The 25108-nt window shown below is 42.9% G+C and overlaps 1 protein-coding gene across 14 annotated transcripts in view; it reads right to left on the bottom strand.

The window, feature by feature from the left end:
- HDAC4 (histone deacetylase 4) overlaps nucleotides 1-25108 on the bottom strand; it is a 261456-nt gene that overhangs the window by 132182 nt on the left and 104166 nt on the right. For 13 of the 14 annotated variants that reach the window (XM_044431666.1, XM_044431678.1, XM_044431663.1 and 10 more), the window contains 4 exons: nucleotides 23991-24235; nucleotides 21812-21962; nucleotides 10577-10697; nucleotides 9104-9225 (listed from right to left, as the gene is read on the bottom strand). In XM_044431666.1, coding sequence (XP_044287601.1) covers nucleotides 9104-9225; nucleotides 10577-10697; nucleotides 21812-21962; nucleotides 23991-24235 — 639 coding nt within the window. Of the gene's footprint in view, nucleotides 1-9103; nucleotides 9226-10576; nucleotides 10698-21811; nucleotides 21963-23990; nucleotides 24236-24711; nucleotides 24809-25108 lie in introns of all 14 variants that reach the window. The other variant, XM_044431677.1, reaches the window with a different exon arrangement.

The raw sequence follows: 25108 nt of genomic DNA, 5'->3' as shown, positions 1-25108 counted from the left end.
CTGAATGCCAAGTTCTCTCAGTCTCTCCTGATAGGAGAGGAGAGACTGAGTGTCCTTACAAATAAATGTCACATAAATATAACATTACAAATCCCATTACTGAGGACAATAAAGTATTACATTCATGGAGTAACTGTCTACCAAAATCTGCTTAACATGTTATTTACATGTTATTTATTGGTATGTAAATCATAAGACACCTTCAGTTTGCAAGGGAACTACAGCATTCCCTTCCAGTACTTCTGAGAGAAGTTCTTCTACTCACCTAGTGACCTGCTCCTGTTGGAAACTCTACTTGTCTGCTCAATCTAAGGATATTTATCTGCTGCAAAGAGCAGGGAATTGTATTTAGAATAATTTCCCCCTATATTTAGGGATTTGACATGATGTGGCATATTAGAATAAAGACTATGGCACAGTGAAACCAGACATTGGATTATAACACCATTAGGAAGTATAGGCTGGGTTGATCCATATGTCTTACTGTCACTCATCAGTTCAGTATCAGCTCACAGAAGAATATTTACTGCTAAAACACTCTGCTAGTTTACAACACAAACAAATTGGATTTTAACAGGAACTGTTTACAGCAATTTGAGCAGGACAGTAATAGCAGGAGTTTCTCTCTAATTTTATGAGAATAAACGACATTATGTTCTACCTTTTGCATATTAAGCATAATGCTCCTAATTTCCCTGTTTTCTAGAGTCATAGTATTATGCAATGAAAGTGACTCTTGGTTAAATAGTAGAGCTTGTGGGAACATAAACATCCAGCAGCAAATATGGCTTCTGAAAGATCTCAGAACATAGTTCATGAACAAAAAGTAACTGATCTTGCTGTACCTTGAAAACATGAACAAAGGACTACCTATAAAGTTTGATCACTAGTGCCTCATATTGCTTGTGAGACATGTTTTCTTTGACTTTTCTGGGCCATAAACTACCTTTTCACCACCAACCTTGGAAGTCTGTTGGTGATACCAAAAAATCCCCAATTCTGCTATTGATGTTAATGTTTATAACTACAAATGCAAAAATACAAATTTGCATAAATATAGTTGCATCTTGACACTTATAAACTGGATTTTATTTGCAGTGTTTCTGGTCATTTTTTCTTTTCAGACTTTTAATTTTGTGGTTTCATTTCTGGTTACTAGAAAATAAAGCTAGAAAGGCTTACCTGTAACTGTCGTTCTTCAAGTGGTCATCCATGCATTCACACATATATGGGTGCTGCACCTGCACAGTGCCTGTTGCCAGGATGATTTAACAGCTTTAATAGTTTTGGTGGGAACTCCACGCCCCCCCCTTCCCCTATACTATAAATGGGTCAGTTGGGACCAGTAAAGTAGAGGACACTTGTACCATTTGAGGAAATTATACACACACACGCAGTCACCAACACCAAAGTGAGGCCACTGGACGGGTTTTGTGAATGCATGGATGACCACTCGAAGAACAGCAGTTACAGGTAAGCAACCTGCCTTTTTTCGTCACGGTCTCCACGCATCACACATATCTGGGTGACTAACAAGCTTACCCCACCCGGAGGCGGGACGGTGTCACCACTGGAGAACTGTGGACAAGTCAGCGCAGCCAAAGGAACAGTCCTGCCTGCCCTGACGTCTAAGCGGTAGTGTCTCGTGAATGTCCATGGAGTCAACCATGTGGCTGCTTTGCAGATGTCGTGAAGTGGAATCCCCCCACAGAGAGCACAGGAAGCAGCGACAGCCCTTGTGGAGTGTCCTTTTGGAGTAACCGGCAAGGCCAGTTTGGCAAGACTGCAAGAAAGTTCAATCATTTCGACAATCCATTTCGAGAGTCTTTGAGTCCCTACTGATGCTCCTTTGTTGTGTTCCAAATATTTGAAAAAGAGGCATTTGGTCTTTCTGAATGATCCAGTTCGAGGCTGTGTAGAGAGCACTCGATTGGTGTCGATGATGCAGGGAAATATGCTGTTAGAACGATGTCATGATTGAGATGAAAGGGCATTGTGGAAATGGAGGTATGGAGGGTCAACACCTAGAGCACACAGTTCACTGCCCCCCGCCCTTGCTGATGTGATGGCAACTAGGAAAGCCATTTTCCACAAGAGAAGGCAAAGGTCGGTGGTAGCCAGGGGCACAAACGGAGGTTTGGTCAGAGCCTGTAGGACAACAGAAAGGCTCCATGTCGGAACAACTGGTAGGATCAGAGGTTGAAGGTTTTGTAGTCCTCATAGGAATTGACGTATGAGCTGGTGGGAGAATATGGACAAACCTCCAATGCATCCTTGATGATGCAAGATGGCTGCGCTATACACCTTCATGGAGGAAGGTTTGAGACCTGCACAGTGTAACAAAAGTAGGAATTGTAAGATGTTCTCAATGGTGGCAGGTTGAGGTAGAAATTGGTTAGCAGAAGCAAAGTGTTTCCGTTTGCTGTTATAGGAATGTTGTGTATCTGGCAGCAATGCAGATTACAGAATAAACTGAATGTCTGGGAGTAGGTCTGTCAGATTTGTAAATGTTGTCAGTATCAATATTGGTTCCAAGTGAAGCGTTGGTACAGGGGGTAGCACTGATGTCAGAGAGATGGCTGTAGATAAGGCAGGCAACTCTGGAGGTACATCTGTCCATCCCGATGGTGGAAGCGCTCATGTCGGTCTTGATGGTGATGTTGGTACCGAAAAAGTTGTGGCAATAAACAGTATCAAGGATGACGATGGTATCGAAGATGTTGGCTGTGGGTAGGCTATCAAATGAGCCAAGCTATAAGCTTCAGGGAGTGTAGATGTGGGTGAAGTATAGCACCTCACTCTTGAGTTAGGAGGTGTGGGATCTGAGGTAGATGCAAAAAATTGTTCTTGGGCAGCTGAAGGAGAGTGGGGAACTAGGACTGCCGAGGCCACCAAGGGTGATCAGAATGCTGCAAGCATTGTCATGATAGATCTTTGCTAACGTATTTGTTATTAGCAGAATCTGGAGAAACACTTAGAAAAATTCATTCTCCCAGGAGATCATGAGTGCATACCTGATTGAATTCGGGTCGGTGCCTGCTCTGGAGCAGTAGGTCCTGCAGATGGAATTCCTGTGGGTGACGAAAAGATCCATGGTCGGTGTTACCCATAACTGGAAGAGACGGGGACAGACTTGACGGTATAGTTCCCATTCATGGGCTGTGGACATGTGCCTACTGAGGGAGTCAACTTCTTCGTTCTCGGTGCCGGCAAGATGAACAGCTTGAAGAGTGATCTTGTGAGCAATGCACAGTTCCAGATTTGAAGGGCAAGGTGTGCTAAGGGGATGAATCTCGTTCTGCCCTGTTTGTTGACATAAAACACAGTCACAATGTTGTCTGATGCAATTTGGACCATGTGACCTTGTAAAACAGTTTGAAAAGAATGCAGTGCCTTGAAAACCACCAACAATTCCAGGTAGTTGATATGCCTAGTAGTCTTGTGTTCATGCCAGATGCTTGGGTTCGAAGCGATGTGCAGTGGGCACCCCATCCAGTCAGGGAAGTGTCGGTATACAGTATCACAGTCAGTTCCGGTGCACAGAATGGTACCCCGCAAGTCAGATTGGTGTTGACAATCCACCAGGATAGAGTTCATAGGACAGAGTGCAGAGGCTGTAACAGTCAGTTCAGTCGATCGCGTTCTGGATGGAAATTGCAGTTGAACCACAACTGCAATGGTCGCATTCGCAGTCTGGCATTTGGTACCACTGATATCATGAATAACATGTGGCCGAATACCTGTTGGATGGAGTGTGCTGGGATAGTTCATTTTATGGTAAGACAGTTTATGGAGTGTATCAGTGTCTGTAGTTGGTCCAGTGGAAGGAAGGCTCGAGTGCGAAGTGAATCCAGGCGCGCTCTGATGTAATTAATGACCCGAGAAGGAATAAGTCATGATTTCTCATAATTGATGCAAAGTTCCAGTTGGTCAAGCAGGGGGCAGGTAGCTTTGATAGAAGCTAGTAGACTCTTTCTGGAAGAGGAAACGAAGAGCCAATCATCCAGGTAAGGATAAATCTGGAGTCTGAGGTGGGCACAAACTGCGACCATGCATTTAGTGAATACCCTTGGAGTGGTAGTGAGTCCGAATGGAAGGAAGTTGTACTCGTAGACCTCAGTACCAATGGTGAACTGCAGGAGGTGCCTGTGAGCAGGGTGGATGCTGATATGGAAGTAAGCATCTTTCAAGTCTAAGGATGTGAACCAATGCTCTTTCTGAGCAACGGAAGTATGTTCTGGAGCGTGGTCATTCTGATTTTTTTGGTTTTGATATATTTATTACCTCCACATAAATCCAGAATGGGGTGGACAACCCCATCTCTCTTTGGTACCATGAAATACCTGGAGTAGAAACCATGCAGTTGTTCTAAGCAACTAAGTTTTCGAACCACGCCCTTACAAAACAGCTCAGTGACTTCTTCCAGGAGGGCTTGAGAGGATGCTGTATAGAGGATTGTACCTGAAGGGGGCATTTTCAAACTCGATTTTATATCCGTACTCTATGATGGAAAGAACCCACCAATCAGATGTTATGGACTCCCAGATGGGGAGTCGACTTTGCAGCCGATCCCCAAAAGGGATTAGAGGAATGAGGAGAGGTTCACGCGTCCCATCATTGTTGATGCTTGTTGTTGTCTGCGCGTCGCCAGGGTTGTTGGTAGCACGGTGCATCACTGTGGCAACCGTGAGGCTTCTGTTGGCCAAACTGTTGCTGTCCAGAAAGGTATCCTTGGTGGTAGGGCTGGAAGGGTCAGTACTGAGCAGGCTTATTCCACAACCACTTACGTCTCAGTTGTGTGGCGGTCCATCCCATTCGTCGAGTGGTGAGCCAAGCCTTCTGAATGTGCTCCAATTTGTTGGTCTTCATACAGAAAAGACTGATGCTATTGAATGGCATGTTCTCAATGCGCTGCTTAGTTTCTTGTGGAAGATTTCTGGCCCTCAACCAGGCATGACGCCTAAGGGCCACTGCACCGAGAGCACCCTCGAGTCACAATCAACATGATGCCTCGCCATAGTAAGTTGTTGTTTCGAGAGCTGCATTGCCTCCCCGATGAAGATGTAAGCCAGCTCTCTCTACTAGTCCGGAAGGAATGCAGTGAGGGACTCAAGCTTCATAGTTGGAAATCTGAAGACCGAGTCCCATGGTGGCATAGATCCGGCAAGACATCATGTCAATCTTTCTCCCCTCATGGTCAGTTGGTGTGGAGTGCTCTCTGGACTGACGGCCTTGGGTGGATTCAATCACTACAGAGTTCAGTTGAGGATGTTTAAGTAGCAATGATATGTCCTGCTCCCTGACTTTGTACATCGACTCCAGGTGCTGGGAGGTAGGGTGAGCATGGTTCGGTAACTGCCAGTATTCCATCATTGCCTGTTGGACAGTCGAGATGAATGGCAGGGCTATTGGAACTACATCCTCCTTCCGGACAACATCGTAAATGTTGTCCTGGTTAGGACTGATATGCGGCTGTATATTGATTTCAAGGAAGGAGGGCATACAAGCCAGCAGTTCCAAAAAGCAACCATGGCTGCACCAGTCGATCCCAGGCCCTGAGTCAAAATAACAGCATCGGAAGATGCCAAGATTTGTTGTGTTCCTTCCAAGTGCAAATTTGATTGATATGGGGGACTCAAGGAGGAGGAGCCATCAGGAGACGAAGGTGGATGAGCAAGAGCTGCAGTGGACGTGGATGGGGTGTCCCTCAAAGCCGACTGAGGGGTGGAATGGTGGCAACTCAGTGGTGGTGGTGAGTAGTAGTTGTATGGAGGATAGATATCCCATGGATAAGGACAATCCAGATGTTTGGGATCTAAGTCTTTGTAGGGAAGAGACATCCAGTATCTAGAGGGTGGACGAGCAGGAGGCTGCAGTGGAAGGAGGGAGGACGGACGGTGAGAGGTCCTCGGAGATCCCTCCGGAGATGACCGGCTGAATGGAGTGGGAGCAACCTTGCGGGTTGGTGGTCAGGACCCAATGGAGGAGATGATTCACAGATCTCTCCATCCAAAATAGCTCACCCTACTGGATCCAAGTGCTCAGGGCTGGAGTGAGGGGAGATGAGGATCCAAGGTGGTGATGATGGCGGTGTCACCTGCTTAACAGACTGGCGGCCAGATGGTTTGGTCGGTACTGAGACAGGTGGCAGGTGGGAAGGATCTGGGTGAGATACCCGAGGGTGTTTTTTGTGTCAGTGCTCAGTCTTATCCTTCTTAGGGCACTTGGGTTCCATGGCGGCATCGGATCCGATGTGCTTTCTCTTCTCCTTATGTTTTTCAGGAGAAGACCGAGTGGAGCACTTTCTGTCGGTATTATTATTATTATTATTATTATTAATTATTATTATTATTATTATTATAATAACATTTCTATGCCGCCCCTTGCCGAAACCTCGGGGCAGCTTACAACACAATAAAATACATTGAAATACAATATAACATAATAAATTACCATTAAATACAAAAATACAAAAAATACATTGAGTTACAAATATAAAATTAAAATTATCAGTATAAAATAAAGTAAATAAAAATATAGGAGGAGAAAGAGAAGGAAGAAGAAGATGCCCAGGCCAGATCATATGTTTTAACAATTGAAATGATGTTTAAATAAAAAGGTCTTTACCTGGCGCCGAAAAACCAGTAACGACGGTGCCAGGCGGACCTCTTTGGGGAGTGAATTCCATAGGTTGGGCGCCACCGCAGAGAAAGCCCTCCTCCGGGTACTTACTCTCCTAATTTCTTTCATGGAGGGTTCCCGGAGAAGGGACTCTCCCGCAGATCTCAAAGGGCGGTCGGGCATATACGGACGTAAGCGCTCGTTCAGGTAGCCAGGACCCAAGCCGTTTAGGGCTTTATAGGTCATAATTAACACCTTGAATTGGGCCCGGACTTCAACGGGAAGCCAGTGAAGCTGACGGAGGACTGGAGTCATGTGAGCATAACGCCCCGTCCCCGTCAGCAACCTGGCAGCTCTATTTTGCACCAATTGAAGTGTTCGGACTGTCTTCAGGGGAAGCCCCACGTAAAGCGCATTACAGAAGTCTAGGCGGGAAGTCACCAGCGCATTTGTCACCGTCGCCAGGCAGTCGTACTCCAGGTAGGGGCGCAGCTGATTAATCAGCCGAAGCTGAAAGAAGGCGTTCCTCGCCACCGCTGTCACCTGAGCTTCCAAAGAAAGCTCCGGGTAGAGGAGTACTCCTAAGCTGCGGACCTTGTCCCTAAGAGGGAGTGCAACCCCATTCAGGACCAGATCAAATCCACCCTCTCCGAAACCCGATCAGCCAACCAACAGGACCTCCGTCTTGTCTGGGCTGAGTTTCAGTTTATTGGCCCTCATCCATTCCCTTACCTCGGCCAAGCACCAGTTCAGCACAGCCACTGCCTCACCTGGATTAGTGGAAAACGAGAGGCAGAGCTGGGTATCATCAGCGTATTGATGATTCCGCAGCCCACACCTCCTGATGACCTCTCCCAGCGGTTTCATATAGATGTTAAATAGCAGAGGGGATAGAATGGAGCCCTGTGGTACTCCATGGCATAACTGCCATGACGTAGAGACATGGTCCCCCAGCACTACCTTCTGGAATCGACCGTTGAGATAGGAGCGGAACCACTGCAAAGCAGTGCCTCCAACCCCTAATCCCGCAAGCCTATCCAGAAGGATACCATGGTCGATGGTATCAAAAGCCGCCGAGAGGTCCAGAAGAACCAACAGGGATGCACTCCCCCTGTCCTTCTCCCTGCACAGGTCATCATACAGGGCGACCAAGGCAGATTCAGTACTGTACCCGGGTCTGAAGCCGGACTGAAAAGGATCCAGATAATCAGTTTCATCCAAGAGTGCTTGGAGTTGTCCCGCCACCACTCGCTCCAACACCTTGCCCAGAAACGGGATGTTGGCCACAGGTCTATAGTTAGTGGCCATCTCTGGATCCAGTGACGCTTTCTTCAGGACCAGTCGTATTACCGCCTCCTTTAAAGGGGCAGGCACTCGACCCTCCCTCAGAGAAGCGTTAACCACTTCCAAGATCCAGGTCCCAATCCCGTGCTTGGAGTTATTTATTAACCAAGACGGGCAAGGATCCAATAGGCAAGTGGTGGGACGTACTCATCCAAGCACCTTGTCCACCTCATCGGGCCGCAATAATTGAAATTCCTCCAATAATTTTGGACCAGACGGTAGCATTGGCGTCTCCCCAGAGACCTCTGATTCATTAGTGGAGTCCAGCTCGTGACGAATCTGAGCGATTTTCTCCCTGAAATGCCTGGCAAAGTCGTCACAGCGGGCCTTTGAGGGTGGCATCGGATCTTCCTTAGGACCCGGGCGAACCAGGCCTTGCACCACTCGAAAAATGGTTCCTGCCAAAACCATTAAAGCTGTTAAATCTTCCTGGCAACAGGCACTGTGCAGGCGCAGCACCCATATATGTGTGATGCATGGAGACCACAACGAAGAACTCATAATTTTTAAGTATCAGAAAGTGGAGAGAAACATGCATATTTACGTATTAAATTTATATCCTGCAGGCAGTTTACATAATATTTCTACTCTCAGTAGGAATATTGTAGCCTCACAACATCCTCACAATAGCCTCATAACAAACCCATGAGGTAGGATAGTCTGACAATCTTTGACTGACCCTAAGTCACATCTATGAGATGCATGTATATTTACCTGACTATTCTGATAGACAGAGGCCTTCTTTTATGTCCCCTAACAGCCCAAGGTATGGCAAATGTGTGCACAAGGCAGTCATTTTGTTTATGGCATGGCAATACCTGAACACCTTGCTGGGGGAGCGTTCTTTGTGCAGCCTGCACTGAAAATAGGGTTGTTTCCTAAGGTGGGGGGTGAGGTAGTTCACACTGATTATTTTATAGTGCCATTTTCCCTGATGTCTTGTTGCTTTGTCTTCTCCTTTGGCAGTGTTTTTTGCTGTTTTCCTTTAACAATTTTCTAATACTTTATATGTGTTGCCCTCAACACACACATGTGCATAGATGAATTAGCAAAAAGGAAGAGAGTGGTGGCTTTATTTGATAACTTTTTAGAAGGAAAATGTTTTCTACTTTATGTAAACATTAAAAGTAGGATTTACCTGTTTTTCTGAGTGGAAAGTCATCTTTGGAATCATACATCCCTAGTACAGGGTGATTGTAAGTGCCTGATACACCACTTTGTGGCGGAGAGCTCTGATCAAGAGAACTGTGTTGTGTTTTCCTAAGGAAAAGATAAAAGAGGTCATGTATTAGTGACATTACAAGCTGCCAAACTGTCTCCAACTTATGGCTATTCTATGAATCAATGCCCTCTGAAGAGATGTCCTTTCCTTGACTGCCTACTCAATTCTTGCAAACTCAAGAATCTGTTTCAAGCATCTTCATATTTGGTCTCCCCCTTCTCCTGCCTTCAACTTTCCCTAGTACTATCCAGGCTTAAATATTAAAGTCTCAGCATTTACACTTAAGCTTTCTGGAAACAACTGAATTTTTGTGTTATCTGTTCTAGCCTGAAAATGAATATGAAGCTCCAAAACAAACAACTTGATCAAATATTTTCCATTCTAGACTAGTGTCAGCATGAAACTTATCAGAATTTGTCCCTTCAGCATTTGCAGACTTCCTCTTGCACTCAGTCAGATCTTGCAAAGCATGCCAAGCTGAGAAGAAATCCATAAAAGTTCATGCAGCAAAAAACGCACAACTAGCCACCTTCTTTTACGTCAAGTGGAGCAGCACAAAGCCTGCTGCAGGTGGCACTGAAGAGCGACACTGCGTGTGCAGCAGTCATGCAGGACTCCATCCCTGGTGAGACCCATACAAACAGCCTTGTTCTGCATCAGGTGTTGCAGTCCCCCAGAGTCACCAGGAAGTTGCAGTCACCAGGAAGAAGGACGTTGCTTGTGCAGTTCATGGAGCTCGATTACTGGTGAGCACCCTGTGAAGGTTGGCACTCTCAACATGAATTTTGACTCAGGGCTGCAACAAAGCTGACTGAAGTCCAGGGAACCAAGCCCAAGCCATTCCACATACATTGCAGCAGTGCTTCAAGCTTTCTAGAGGTTTCCTGAAGCTTTCAAAACACGATTCAAGGTGTTAGTTTTGGCCTCTAAAACAGGTCACCTTTCCAGTTGTTCCAGACACATTTTTCCAACATGAAGATGTTTTGGAAAAAAGCCAGAAATGTTTCTCTAATTATAACTGGTGATGACTATGCAAAGAACAAGCATGCACCACCTTCACATGTGCTGGTGTCATGCATTTTCCTCTTCAGAGGTGCCTTTCATGTAGGAAAAGTATAGTGTTTACAAAGCTTCCTAGGAATTATTTATGGTCAGTAATTCCTTGGCAATTTTTTAAGCTATTGCTACCAAATTTCCTGCCATTTTCCAATCTACCAAAGAAAAACCCTCTTTGGATGGATATTTTTAGATCATCCTACTCTTTTAGTCCTTATTCTCCAAGGGCACACATAGGATCAGTGTAATTACAGTCCTTAGATGTAACTTCAATGTGTCATGATCAGTATACAATAATTGAAGGAAAGCAAAGATGCAAGTAGGAATACTTACCCATACCAGAAGCGAGGGTCATTGGAAATGCAATGGTTGAGGTTCCTCTGCGCCAAAGCTTTTTTTTTATTTAAGACAAACTCTTGTAATTTCATTTTTACTTCTGTGCTTGCGACTGCACCTGAAATACCAACCAAAGGAAAAGAGTACCCACTAGATTAAGTTCATGAAATAGGTCTCAAGTTACAAAGGTTATCTAAAGCTTTTAATCAAACTCTTTTCAACATTTTAAGCTATCAGTGAAGGATTTGTCCTTGTGATAAGGAATGCTACACAATTATAACTAAAGCTTGGAAATGGAAATTTAATCAGAGATTTATCTTTGCTATAAAGGGAGGAGCAGCTGAATATGATTTTACACACAAAAATATGCTTTGGCTAAAGCAGTTATAGAAGCTATTCCAGCCTTATCTTAATCAAAGGCATTTAGAACAGAACTTTTGTACATACTCAGGTTTTTTTAAAGTCACATCTGCATGTAAAGGTTGAGGATATGAATGGCTCATGTGCAGAATTTGTCTAGAAAAATATCTTTCAAAAAGAATTTTTGTTCACAATATCTGTGTCAAATAAGTTCTGTGTAATCATTCAATTCATAGTCAATCATCTGTTTTGTCAAACAGAAAAACTACCATGTAAGAAAGCTATGTAACTTCAAAGTCTAGAATTACATATCCAGCAGTGTAATTTCTAATCACTATTTACTTCACAAGATACCAGTTTGTCAGTGTGTACACAGATTCTTATACTGCTGCAAGAAACTGTAAATGTGCCTATCTTGCCATTGGCAAGTCTTTTCAATCTCTTGTGTTATGAATTTCTATGTATCTTTATTTCTAATGTAGAACAGCTACTTTCCATATTCAAAAGCAATGCCTATGGAAAGAATGGTACATATATTCATTGATTGGACTATTTAGGAAGTTTTAAACAAAACAGAAAATTGTTTGGTAACAATCTTTTCTAAAGACTATACTTGGGATCCCAAACTTTCATAGACCAGTGAGCATATCTGCAAAGTTGTGGACAACATCACAAAAGGGCTGCCATGGGGGAGCATGTCCACTTACAAAATAGCTTAAGCACAGCAGGTCGCAGAATGCTAATTTATTGGGAGGCAAATTAAAATAGTGAGGTTAAAACAAAAGTACACCCTATATATGAACTGATAACACTTACTTTATATTTAATTAGACCATTGGACTATCTAGCTATCTAAGTTCCTGGGCACAGATTTTTCCCAGCTATCAGAGATTCTTTAACTGATAGTGTCAGTTCAGATGTCTGCATGTAAAGTATATGCTTTTTCATGACTTATTTTAATATTTATAAAACATCCTTCATCCTATGAGAGACGAATACAACATTTTAAACATAAATGCACTTCTGATCTACATCAACACCTTGGATTCCAGAATAACTAATTGAAACAAGATATAAAAAGATTACTGTATTTATAGCAGCTTGTTCTTCATATAGCCACATTTTTCATGCTATTGTTTGATGAAAACTATAACTTCTCTGAAGTCACCAATCACCACAATAAAAATCAGGCCAGTAGCCAGTATGGAAAAAACATTTATGAGAATACCTAGTATAGCTGGAAAAGTTCAGACCATTACTTCAGACCAACCATTCTTTGTAAAACTGCAGTCTAAATAGTCTGGCTAAGAACTAGCAGAAACCCTACCTTCTCCTACAATTCTGCTTTTTTTCCATATATTTCATTAGCCTTTACATATCACTAGCGTCAACATAAAATTTGAACAGCCTTCACAGTCATCTAAGCTAGATGATTTCATGGACTAGATAACATCATGTTTTTACATAAAGGACCCTAGTTGACAAATCAATTACTATACCATAATCAGCACACTGACCTGAAAAGCTGGTTCTACATCCTTATCCAAAACATTCTGAATCCCACATTTTTGGTCAACTATATTATGGTTGCAATTACGATCTTGTTCTTTTAATATTATTGCTGTCTGTGTCATTGTAACTTTAGTTTTACTTTTTGTTAACTTCCCATAGAAGTCTGGGCCCAATTCAAGGTGTTGGTAATGACCTATAAAGCCCTAAACGGCTTGGGTCCTGGTTACCTGAAGGAGCGCTTACATCCATATATGCCCAGCCGCCCCTTGAGATCAGCGGGAGAGGCCCTTCTCCGGGAACCCTCCGTGAAAGAAAATATTGTATTTTTTGGATTTTTAATGTTTATATTTATTGTAATTTATTGTTGTAAGCCGCCCCAAGGCTTCGGCGAATGGGGTGGCATAAAAATGTTTTAATAAATAAATAAATAAAAATTGTCTATTGGGTGGTATATAAATGAGTTAAATAAATAACCAGCCAATGACACTTTGGTCTTATTTAAACTGAAATTTCATTACCAACTCCCATCTAGTCTATTAGTGTACACCTTGTTAAGACATCCTTGATTATACTTGGATTCAATTTAGTGTGCCTTTAAGTGAACACAAACCTCAAAACAGCATCTATGTACAGTTTTACACAGATATTGTACTTTATGACAGATAAAGTATAACCTGAAAGCACAACTACCATGGGGCAGAAGAGCAGTCTCTCAGTGCCAACTTCTGAAATCAGTCTTTTAAGCAGGAATAACATCATAAAAGGACTGTGTCCCAAACTGGTATCCCATATTCTCCATTCAGTAGGTAACATTCCATTGTTGACAAAACCAAAAACCACTGGAAAATTCAGAAAATGATTTTCCTCTGATTGTTCTGGTCTCATCCAAGTAAACATATTTTAGAGTCACCAAGGCAGTTTCAGCCCCAAAACTAGGTCAGAAGGTGGACTGAGACTGGCTTACATTAGTTTCATCCAGGAGTTCAACAGTTGTCACCTGCTTCAACATACTGAGCAGCACCAACCAGGGAAATACTTACTACTACATGATAGTTACCAAGATTATTAAGATTCAAAGACGTTTCATTCAGGAGTTTCCTTAGGCTCACCTTTTTCAAAACATCCAAACATTTTTCACTGATGGAAGCTAGAGGTCATGTGAGAAACACAGAACCAGAATGAGTCAGAAGGGGTCTCCTGGGACAGCTAGTCTGACCCCCGACTCCAGCCGACTCAACCACCTCCCATGGAAGCCACATCTAGGAGCAGCTCCAATGAGGACAGCAAAATCACTGACTACAAGTCTGAGATCTAGTTTTCTGGGATGGAAGATAGAAATGGGCTTAGCCATTGCCTGTACTACAATGTCAACAGTGCCAGGGAGCAGCACTGGCCAAATACCAAGGCCTGTTGTTGATCCCGTACCAATGGCTGGTGTTGGTCTTGTACAGAGGAATAATATCAATTGAGGTGCCTGGGGTCAACCAGTAGTTGAGGTGTGGCATTGGCCAGACATCACATGATGGCAGCTGATGGACAACCAGCATTCATGTCTCTCTGATGTTGAAGGGCGAAGGTGGAGCAGGTGGTCCTGGTGCTGTCGGTGCACAGCATTTGGTGCCTCAGTGTCAGTCATCTCAGTATCAATGTTCATGGTCATCATCATCAGAGAAGCTGAGCCCATCCCTGGAGTGGAAAGACACTGAGGACCAGTCAGATACACAATCCCACTCAATAAGTGGAGAGTGTGGCACTGAGGATGCTGTGGTGGGGTGCTCTGGAATGAGCTGCATTCCAAGAGCAGTGTCATCAGCCTTGTGGGGTTGCCTGGGGAGTGTTGTAGAGGTGAACTGAGCAGTATTGGGGTCGACTCCCAGAAGTGTGGCCTTCAAGGCACAGAGGACTAGGGCCAGTGGCAGTGTGTCAACACAGTATGCTGAACTCCCTGTTCTCCTCTGGGCATGGTAGTGGGGGCCTCTCTCAGCTCCAGGGAATGGGAGCATCGGCAGGGAGTGGAGAGCTGGTCAGTGAAGCTGGTGGACAGGGAGTCACAAAGTGTCCCTTCTTCCATTTGGGTAAGGTGGAAGTAAGACACCACTGCAAAAGATAGGAAAAGATGGAAAGAAGTTAGGAGGAAAAAACGAGCAACTTGAGTAAGGCTGAGGTACAAAGGATAGGAAAGCGGGCAAAAAAAAATGTGTAGATTCTTTGTAAGAAAAGTGGAAACAGGTTGTCAAAGAGACAGGGATGGAGAGCGGTTTGTTCTAGGCAAAAAGGGGGAAAATGAGAAAAGAGAATACAGTATACTCAGGTAGAGGAGAATGAAGCAATTCCCAATCTAGTCACAAAGTGGTCGGAAAGGAAGTGAGGGGAAAGGCAGGCAGGGATTTTTAAAAAATTAGGTCCTAAAGGCACAATTACAAACACCTCAAATGAGGAAAAAGGGTAGAAGACAACAGAAGAAGCTCATGAGGCTTCACAAAAAGCTTAGAGATGGTCTGAAAATAAAAAATGGCATGCATAATGTTGGTGTGGGAAAAGTTAAAGACAAAACTGTACATTAAATTACCAAGATGGCTTTCACCTATGGAAGTTCTTGTGTACCCAAATGCATTGAATTTTGAAACGATTGTAAGATATGATGATATTCTGGATAATGACGGAGGATTGAAATGGAATCAAGAAATACAAGAACAAGGAATTAATATTTCTTGGTGGCATAAGGTGCAGATACAATCAAGATATGCTAAAGACTATAAAATGTGGGGCTTTTATAAGGAGTTAACAACATTTGATCAGGTGATACTTAAATCAGATGAGAAAATGATTAAAAGATTATATAACTTTTTACTAGATAGGAGAATGGAAGATGAACAGGTTAAGGAAACTATGATAACGTGGGCAAAAAACTTTGGATATAATATTGAATTAGAGAAATGGCAAAAGCTGTGGGAAAGAAATATTAAAGTAACACTAGAAACTTCATATAAAAAAAACCTATATAAAATGTTCTATAGATGATATCCGTCACCAAGTAGGTTAGCCAAGATGTTTCCAAATATGTCAATGGATGGTGGAACTGTAAACATAAACCGGGTACTTCTATCATATGTGGTGGACTTGTGACAAGGCGAAAAAGTATTGGATTAAAATACATAAATAGCTTGAGGAAATGTTACAAAAATCCCTAGCATTTAAACCTGAAGTTTTCTTATTAGGCATTATACCTGATGATGTTAGCAAACAAGCAATGTATTTGACTCTACATGTAATCACTGCGACTAGGATTGCATTTGCCCAGCACTGAAAGAGTGAAGAGCCACCTACCAACGAATTGATTCTAAAAAAGATCTTGGACTGTGCAGAAATGGACAGACTGACTTTTGTCACTGAAGGAGAAAGAAGATACAGACTTCTATCAAACTTGGGGCTCTTTTTATTATTGGCTAGAAAAACGGGACTTTGCATAGACTTAAATATGTTTATAGTTTAACATAAAAAGAAAAAATGTGGGGGGCTGACCCAGCAGGTCCAATGTTTCTGATGATTGATGTTGTTTTTAGTTCTTCTTTGTGTTAGGTTTATTTAGAATAAAACTTATTCAAAAAAAAAGGAAAATTGGGAGGTAACATATTTATGTCAGACCTCACCTGGAATACTGTTTCCGGTTCTGGGCACCAAGTTAAGAAAGATGCAGGAAAATTAGAAAGGGTATAGTGGAGGGCAACAAAAATGATGCAAGGTTTGGAAACTCTGACCTATGAGGAAAGACTGTGAGAACTGGTCATGTTCAGCCTTAAGAAGACTGAGGGGGGGGGCATGATATCCCTCTATAAGTACCTCAAAGGATGTCACAAAGAGGAAGGTCAAGATCTCTTCTTGCTGATGCCAGAATGTAGGACACGGAATAATCAATTCAAGTTGCGACAAACCAGATTCAGTCTGGACATCAGGAAAAACTTCCTCACTGACAGTGGAACCACGACAGTGGAACCAGTTGCCTTGAGAGGTGGTGGGCTCTCCCACATTAGAGGCATTCAAAAACAAACTGGACAGCCATCTGAGTAAGATAGTGTAACTTGGTGTCCTGCAGCAGCAAGGGGTTGGACCCCACGGTCTTCATGGGCTCTTCCAACTCTACTATTCTATTCTATGATTCTTCTCCAAAGTGAAAGTATACAAAGTGTTGAGAATGGTGGTCTATGGTAATGTGGAAATAGGCATCTTTCAAGTCAGTCTAGATGAACCCATCCCCTCCTTGCAGGAGAGGTAGCATGATTTGGAGGATGACACTGCCGAACTTGCTTGGTGTGATAGGCAACTGATGCCTCTCAAGTCTAGGATTGGTCTGGGGGCCCCATCTTGTTTCAGTTCCTTGACGTCATGAGAGTTGAAGCCTCAGGAAAAGTTGGAATGAAGGACTGTTTCTACTGTCCCTTTGGTGAGTAGTGAATCAATCTCCAACATCAACTTCAGGGACAGGGCCATGTACCTTACAGTATCAAGAAGTGGAATAGAATCAAACACAAACCAGCAGCCTCTCTCCATCTCCAGGAATCACATGTTATTGCTTCCATGTTATCGCTTCCAGGAAGTAACAGAGAAATGTCCAGCAAGATTGGTGGGCATGCAGGGGGGGCAGCTGGCAAGGGCAGTCAGTGATGGCACTCCTCCTCCTCTGGGTGCTTTCACTAGTCATGGGACCTATTTGGAGAATCTGCCCAACTCCTCCTATGGAGACACTGGACCCTGCATTGCAATGGCTACATCAGATAAGAAGGCAGACATAGTGTGTCTGGGTCTGAGTTGGACACATAGTCCTTGAGATCCAACGATGAAGAGGGCATTCTCCGTCTCAAGGACAGTGACATCAAAGATCACCATCAGTGTTGTCTGGCTGGTACTGTGTCTTCATAGAGCTGCAGGTGGGATGAATGTCCCTGACGGCTGCTGGATCTTTGCCAAGACCTGGATGCCTTCTCAAGACTGAAATTGCAGTCTTCCTTGCAGGATTCTCTGAAGCCCCTTTGGGATCGATGAGAGGCTTGTGACTGGGCCTTGGTGTTAATGGCAGACAGGGGTTCTTTCTTGGGTTGACTGCTCTCTCAAATCTGAGCACTCTTAGTACCAAATGGTCTCTTGGCATCAAATAGCACTTGCGTCAAAGGTTAACAAGGCTTCTGCCTCAGTATTGGACAGTCTCTCAAAACTGAGTGGCCCTTGGTGTCATGGTTGACTGGGGCTCTGCTCAGTAGTGAACAGTGTATCAGGACCAAGGGCCATGGTGTCAATGGTTGATGGGGGCTCTCTTGGTGCTGAGCAGTCTCAGGGTTGATGGTTGACAAGGTCCTCTGTCTCAATAATGGATGTTCTCATGGGTCCAAGCACTCTTCTGAGACCTACTGGGCCGTTGGTGTTGATGGGGACACTCCATCTATTGAATGTCAGGACTGAACCATCTTTATGGTCCATGTGCTCTCAGGACTGACCAGGTCCCTGCTATCAATGGTAGATGGGGCTCCCTCTTGGGATCGAGCCATCTTTCCGGTCTGAGCACTCTCTTAGCCCCTTGGTATCAATAGTAGATGGGGCTCTCATGGCATCTGCACTGCCACTTGGTGGCGGTGGCTACCTTTTCCCCACACTTGTGCACTTTCCTGGCCATGCAGTCAGACATTTGGAATATACAGCTTCCAGGGTCCTGGCCCTCAGTTGATTAGCCCTATGTTTCCATGCCTGCTTTATGAAGACCTGGTAATGCGGGTATGATTCAGTGATGTGGCCCTTGCCCAAACAGAAAGGCAGAGGGAGTGTCTGTCGAGGGGGGTGGGGTGCTCACACAATAGACACAGTGGACATCATTTCTAAAGGGTGCCTTTGATGCTATCACAGTAAAAAGAGAAGCCAGACAGCAGAGAATGAAGGAAGGACTGGTAGAAGGATGCAAAAGTTCAGAAAGAAAATGGGTAGGGAAGATTTGTTTCATCCCATCCCGTCCTGTCTACAAGTGAAGAGTGAAAACAAAGTTCATGGAGAGATGGTGGCTGAGTAGGGGGCCAAGGAGCAGAAAGTGGTAGAGGGGAAAGGGCAATAAACACTGAAAATTATTTACGTTGAGGAGAGAAGGACTTCCCAATCTAGGCATGGAAGTGGTTGAAAAGGAACTGAGGGAATGGGCAGAGCCCCTCCCATGGATGCAGGGAACAGGAAGGGGGAAGACTCCTGTCCAAACTAATGCTTAGCTGTAGAAACTTCCCAACAACAGGCTTCATGAAGGCACATAGCCCATGTGTGTGAAGAGTACACCAAGAATGCTGCATCCAATAATGAGGTGGATGGCACACCAGGAAAGACAAGAATGTTGAATCCATCCCTGACCATGCAGACATCCCTGGAAGTGGCCGGGAGTGTAAATCAGTATTTTTAAATAACATGTTAGGGCCTGTGCTAACATGTTGGTCGGAGTGGTGGTTAAGCACAAACCCATGAGTGGTGTTAAACGGCTGAATGGCCCATACCACAACAAGTGCTTGAAGAAGTGGAAGTGTGGACAACAATGGAAGTGACATTTTTCCCCACCAAAGATTCTTGGCTTGGTCGTATTGTGGTTTGTTGCAATTGCACTGAGAAGAGCCAGAACAAGCCCTGGCCAAACAGAGACCAATAAAGCATAACCAATGATGCATGTTGCTACCAATCAATGTAGGCCTTAAGATTTGTCAATAATCTTCCTGATATATCTTGTGTGCAGTACATCCCAATGGTATTTGTATCAAGCTGGTAGGTGCAAACTCAAATGCCCATCCCAATTCAAAAATAGCAAACAGAATCATTATCTAGGAAGCTCATATACAACAAAGTTTTACACACTCCACCTCAAGAAGCAGCATCCTAAGAATATGGCATTTGGAGATCCTCACAAATCAGGAGATCTGTGATTCTGGCAATAAAAAACATTCACTAAGTATCAGTCAGCCTATGAGTTGTTACCAAGACCAGCAATACCTCATTAATCTCAGGTTCTGCTGCATATGTGATTGGTACTGGATCCTGTACAGGGTTCACAGTGGAAGCAAGCTGGATTTGACATAGTATTGGTGATTTGAGCACTGGTGGAGAAGCCAGTATGGTGCATGGTACAGTGGCTACCAAAAAAAGCACCTGCGACATTGGGCTATAGCTGGCCCGATCACTGCCTTTCTAGACTCCTGTGCACTAGCCATTTGCAATATTCTTTGGTACCATAAGCTTCAATGACTTGCCAAGTACAGGTGAGTCTGTATTGCTTGAATTCAGGGTTCATGAAGGTTCATGAAGAAAGCAGTATCCCAAACTCCCAAAGGGCAAGACAAGTGAAAAAGGGGTTTAGCCACCCAAGAAGGGTTTTTTCCCTTCAATCCAAGGGAAGAAGAAAAATGTTTCTCATCCCTACATTCCACTGGCAATGCTTTGCCAAGAAAATCTTTGAGCAGTGAAATATTACCTTACTTTTCTGCAGGAAGGATGAGTTCCTGTCCGTCTTTGTGCCTTTTCCTTGGCATGAAGCCAATCTATATGCAGCCATCTGATATAGAAAGCAGGGAGGACTGGCCAGGGGTTGCCAAGCACCTTCCGCCTTGCTCTTGTACAAGTCAGGGAAGCACTTGTATGACAGTATCCATTCATTGTCTGTAAGACCTTAGGGTGGCATTTGCTGTACCAGAAGTCTTTCAGAGCTTCTTTTCCCTAAAGAAGTGCTAGACTCACCTGCCATCTAGGGGAGAGTATCAAACAGTTCTGCAGCCACAGTTGCACTTTACATCATCATCTTCTCTCTCCACACTCCCTTTTTAAGCAAAAGCAAAGATCCCCTAACCAAGAAAGACAGGTGATTGCTACAGCTTGCTTTCCCATGAAGGTGACAGAAAGATGTCACAGGAATGGCACCTCACATTCTAAATTCCAAAACCGCTGTGTCTGCTTTCCTGGCCCTGTAGGCAGAGCCTATTCCAAAGGTGGCAGCCCTCTTCCAATTATTCAGAAGCTCTACAACAAAGGTTAAATGAAAGTGTTGGGTTTTTTAAATTCTGTCAGCTCAGTTTTGCAGGTGGCATTTAAATGTTTGTTGTCTTTCTAAGAAGTCTTAATGTTTAATTGATACCAAGTGTGTTAAAAACCATTAAGAAGAAAATAACTGCTTTTAAAATAATGTAAAATACATTACTTAAGCTTTGCAATATTCTTCTCTTTTAGAGTTACCAATAGATATGAATTCCAGCCAAACATCATATCACAGACACACGCTGTTTTGCACAGTAATTACACTCTTTGCTTCCAAAATATTCTGGAAGTTGCAGCATATTTATTACAGCATATTTACTGAAACATAAGTTCTGGCAGGACTTGTTTCCAAATAAGGGTGAACAGGACAGAAGTCTTAACCCACAACCGCCATCTTGCTTGGCATTCTGACTTTATTTGACAAATTTATATCACACTCTTCAGCCAAAACAGCTCCAAAAGTGACTTATATGACATCAAATGAAATAATACAGCCCTTGTACTTGCCCCTTTTTTCAGGGTTGCTTTCCAAATTCCCAGTGTCAAAAGGATACAGAGTTGCAGCATGGAAGTATCCAGTATGAGCAACATAGAAATATCAAGGCCATATATAACTCAGTCCCCTATGGACATACAGTCCATCTGCAGAGGATTACGAAACCTAAAGGATTCAATTGCATTCTGTTCCACACACCACCCCTGTATATACATGTACAGGAATGCAAGTATCATAAAGGCAGGATGGAAAAGCATCAGTGCTCATGTTGCAACCCCGTATCATACTATTATTTCATAAACGATATAAAATGATTGTATGTATGTGTGTGTGTGTGTGTGTGTGTGTGTGTGTGCATGCACGCGCACACACTTCAGATAAATCAGCATGGACCAGTATTTTTAGATAAATTTGAGCTACAGGTTTAATGAGGTACTTTTCAAATGTGATTATCTATTAAAATATAGAAACATGGAAACAGAGTAAGTCAGAAGGGGCCTCCTGGGCCATCTAGTCTGGCCCCCCAGCTTCAGCTGGCTCTGTTCACGATTTGCCCACCATATGCATGTCTAGCCTATCCTTGAAACATTATACCCTCCTCTTTAAATTATGCATTTTCTTCAGATTAAAGGCACAACTGATATTAGAATAAAGTTAGCACAGGTTTTTCTTGGAGGTTATCCTTACAAAAAAGTTCATCTGTGTTTCTTAACTAGTATATTGTACTTTTTAACAAAGTAACTACATAAAAGTTTCCCTTATCACTATTCACATACATATGAGTAATATGAATCACTGAAATCATCTATCTGGCTGTTACTTACTTTCTTTTCCTTTCTCTTTGTTTTTAAGCTGCTGTAGTTTCTGTTCTCTGTGCTGTTTCTCTAACTCTTGCTCCTGCCGATGCTGTTCTAACTTTCTCTGGTGTTCCAAGAGCTCTTGCTGATGCTTCATTGCCAGAATCTCCTGTTGCTGCTATTAAGCCAGGAAAAAGATGGGAAAATTAAATGCACACAATCTTCAACTCTACCTTCAATGGCCATCTCCTAAGTATATCAGAATAAAACTAGAACAGACCATTACAGTTCCTAATAGAGAGAGAGGAGAAGAGATGCAGCATAAGATACAAGTTTTATGATTCTGCATTAGATGCATTTTTAAGTATGCTGTACAAATATTTTTATAATACAATAAAATTTAAATAATCAGAAGTACTTAAGACTACACAATAGCATGATTGTACATCTATTTATATCAACAGATATAAGCTGTTTCTTGATTGCATTAAATTAGATGGAAAATATTCCTATTTATTTCTTATATTTATACTCCACCTTTTTCTCTTCCAAGGAAATCAAGGCAACATACATAATTCCCCTCCTCTCAATCTTATCCTCACAATAACCACCCTGCGAAGTAGGTTAGCCTGAGAGTCTGGGACTGGCCTGAAGTCACCCAGTGAGCTCCATGGGGGAGTGAGAACTAGAACCCAGATATCCTGAGTCCTAGTTGCACTTAAGGACTTCAATTCAACTGTGCCATTTTTTTCTCTGCGTTACATGCTCTTGAAGCACATAGAGGCCTACATATGTTACAACTAAAAACTCCCTAGACCAAATCAGGGATACCCTAAGCCCTAACTCCTTTCCATCAGGCTTTCAGATTAAAGGGATGAAGGGCTTCCTCTGGATTCCTCTAGCCAGCATGAAAACTTTTCTGCTTCTTTGCTTTTTAAGAGTCACTCCAGAATGGTTTTTTAAGTTCCAAATGTGTGGAACATTCAGGGTAGTCTGATATTTTGCAGCGCTGTGACTCATTGCCGAAGTTCATTCCTCAGGTATATAACACAGTAATAAGCTAAGTTTCTGTGTGCGTTTGCAGAATGCCTCTTTCTCACCATTTAATCTTCATACATCTCTGATCAGAAGTAAATGGTTCCAACAGCAGACTGTGATTCTTAAGTAACCTTGATCCACGCAACAGTTATTTTAGAAATTGAATGGCTAATGCTCTCAACTTTGGAATACCCTACTGCTAAGTTTCAGATTTGTTCAATTTCACAAGCAGCACAACATGCACTACCGAAGCCATATTCTACCATAACCTCCTCATGGTGCTCAGATGTGGTGTGCTGAAAGAAGAATTAAACCAATCATGAACATCTGACTATCTTGGAGAAAGTTTCTGACAAATGGAACAGGCTGCAGGTTTGGGGAGACGTGCTTCAGCAGCCATAACTGCCAAAGACTAAGAAGACTTCTCAAAGCTATCAGCCCAAGAGTTCACAAGAAGGTTTTAACTATAGACAGTGCTTTTTTTGTAAAAAAAAAAAAAAAAAGGTGCCAGAGGTGCCTCTTGGAGTCAGTCACTCTACACACACATAAACATAATGGTCGCCACCGGCAGTAAGCACCGAGCGTGCGACCACAGGACTGATCCTAAGCTGAGCAGCGTCCAGAGCCAAACAGCGCCCTCCCGAGCAGCGCCGACACACATGCAGCCCGCAGGCACTATTTTAATGCTTTTTGCTGCCGACCTGCTACGCCCGACAGGGCAATTCACAATCACATGGAAAAATCCGTTAAAAAAAGGTGCTGGAATGCCATTCCAATGTGTTCTATGACAAAAAAAGCCCTGACAATAGATAATAAAAAACTACTATCACAAACGTGAGCTGAAGGGGTCATGGGCCAGAAGGATTCTGGATCTGCCAGTGTTCCAATTTGCAGCATATAGGAAATAATCAATTATAGTTTTTATTTTATTTTAAGCACAGACACACACACACAAAGATCAAATGATCTAACTAGGGAAGAGATACCATGGCAAATAAACACACAAATATACACATATTCATATATACATACAATGTTTCTGTTCTGCCAAAAGACCAACTACAACTGCATAAACACTGTTTAACACAAATCAGTAACTGCTTACAGGTTCTGTTCTAAGAATAAAGCAACCTTCATCTGCTACTCAAATTTAATTTGCAGAGCTCACCTTTATGTGTTCATGTAACTGCGCTTCATGCTGACGGGAGAGCTGTTCATGTTGTCTCTGGAATTCTGCTATGAGGATCTGTCTCTGAATTTGCTGTTTTTGTTTGAGAGCGAGCAGTTCCTGCTGGAGCTGTTGTTCACGTAATGTAGGCTCAGCTACTGGCATGGAGAACTGATGGTCCAAGCGAAGATCCATAGGAACTACTGATGGTGCAGCTTGCAAGGGTAGTGTTGTGGTCACATCAACTACAAAACACAAAGAGAAGAGTCAGCTCTTTGTCAATTATTAGTGACTAAGCTTAAACAAGGATGTTTTCCCTTATAAAAAGATATTCAAGGATTTGGGGGTGTCATTTCACTGCATGCCACATGGAATTCTTCAGAATTCTACTTTTTCCTCAAAAGCAAGATGACAAGATAATAAGGTTTATTTTCACAAACTGAACATGGTCTCACAGCAGAACATTCTTAAAATATGGCATACCTTCTCATTCCTCATTTCAGAATGTATAATTCTTATATTAAGTGGTATGTCAGAATAATTGAATAAAATTACTTTTCAAACAGAAGAATGAATTAAGTGTAATATTAACAACATCGGTACCATTTTCTGGCACAGTGATTTCTGAAAATTCCATGATCAAGAATAAGGGTGCAGGAATAATGATTCAGTTGGTAGAAGAACCAACTAAGGGATAAAGGTTGGAGAGGTGGGAGCTTGCCTGCATACTCTTCTAGCAGCCTCTGTTGAAGATGCCAAAGACTGCTGTGAGCTGCTTTGAGACATGGGTTCCCCAAGCAGGCCAAAAGGGCTGTAGTCTGGTGAGGTGCAACACAGAACTATTAGGGATAACTAGGGCCTCAAAAGACAAGAATAAAATTACTTTGATTAAATGGAAAGCCAGGTCAAAGAAATGCTATGTACTGCATATAGGCAAATATACATAAACACTCACTAGTACAGGATAAGGGATATCAGCAGTCAGTCAGAAGCTGTAGCAGAATTTTTGGGACTCACTATAAACTTGTAACATAGACCCTCTGCCAACAGATGTACCACAATCTAATTCTATGCATGTAGTCATAAGAATCAAAAGTTCAGACTGAATTCTAAAATTA

This window comes from Varanus komodoensis, unplaced genomic scaffold, assembly GCF_004798865.1.
Source record: "Varanus komodoensis strain SLA01 unplaced genomic scaffold, ASM479886v1 scaffold23, whole genome shotgun sequence".
Taxonomy (NCBI): domain Eukaryota; kingdom Metazoa; phylum Chordata; class Lepidosauria; order Squamata; family Varanidae; genus Varanus; species Varanus komodoensis.
This window is presented reverse-complemented; position numbering and strand designations above follow the sequence as displayed.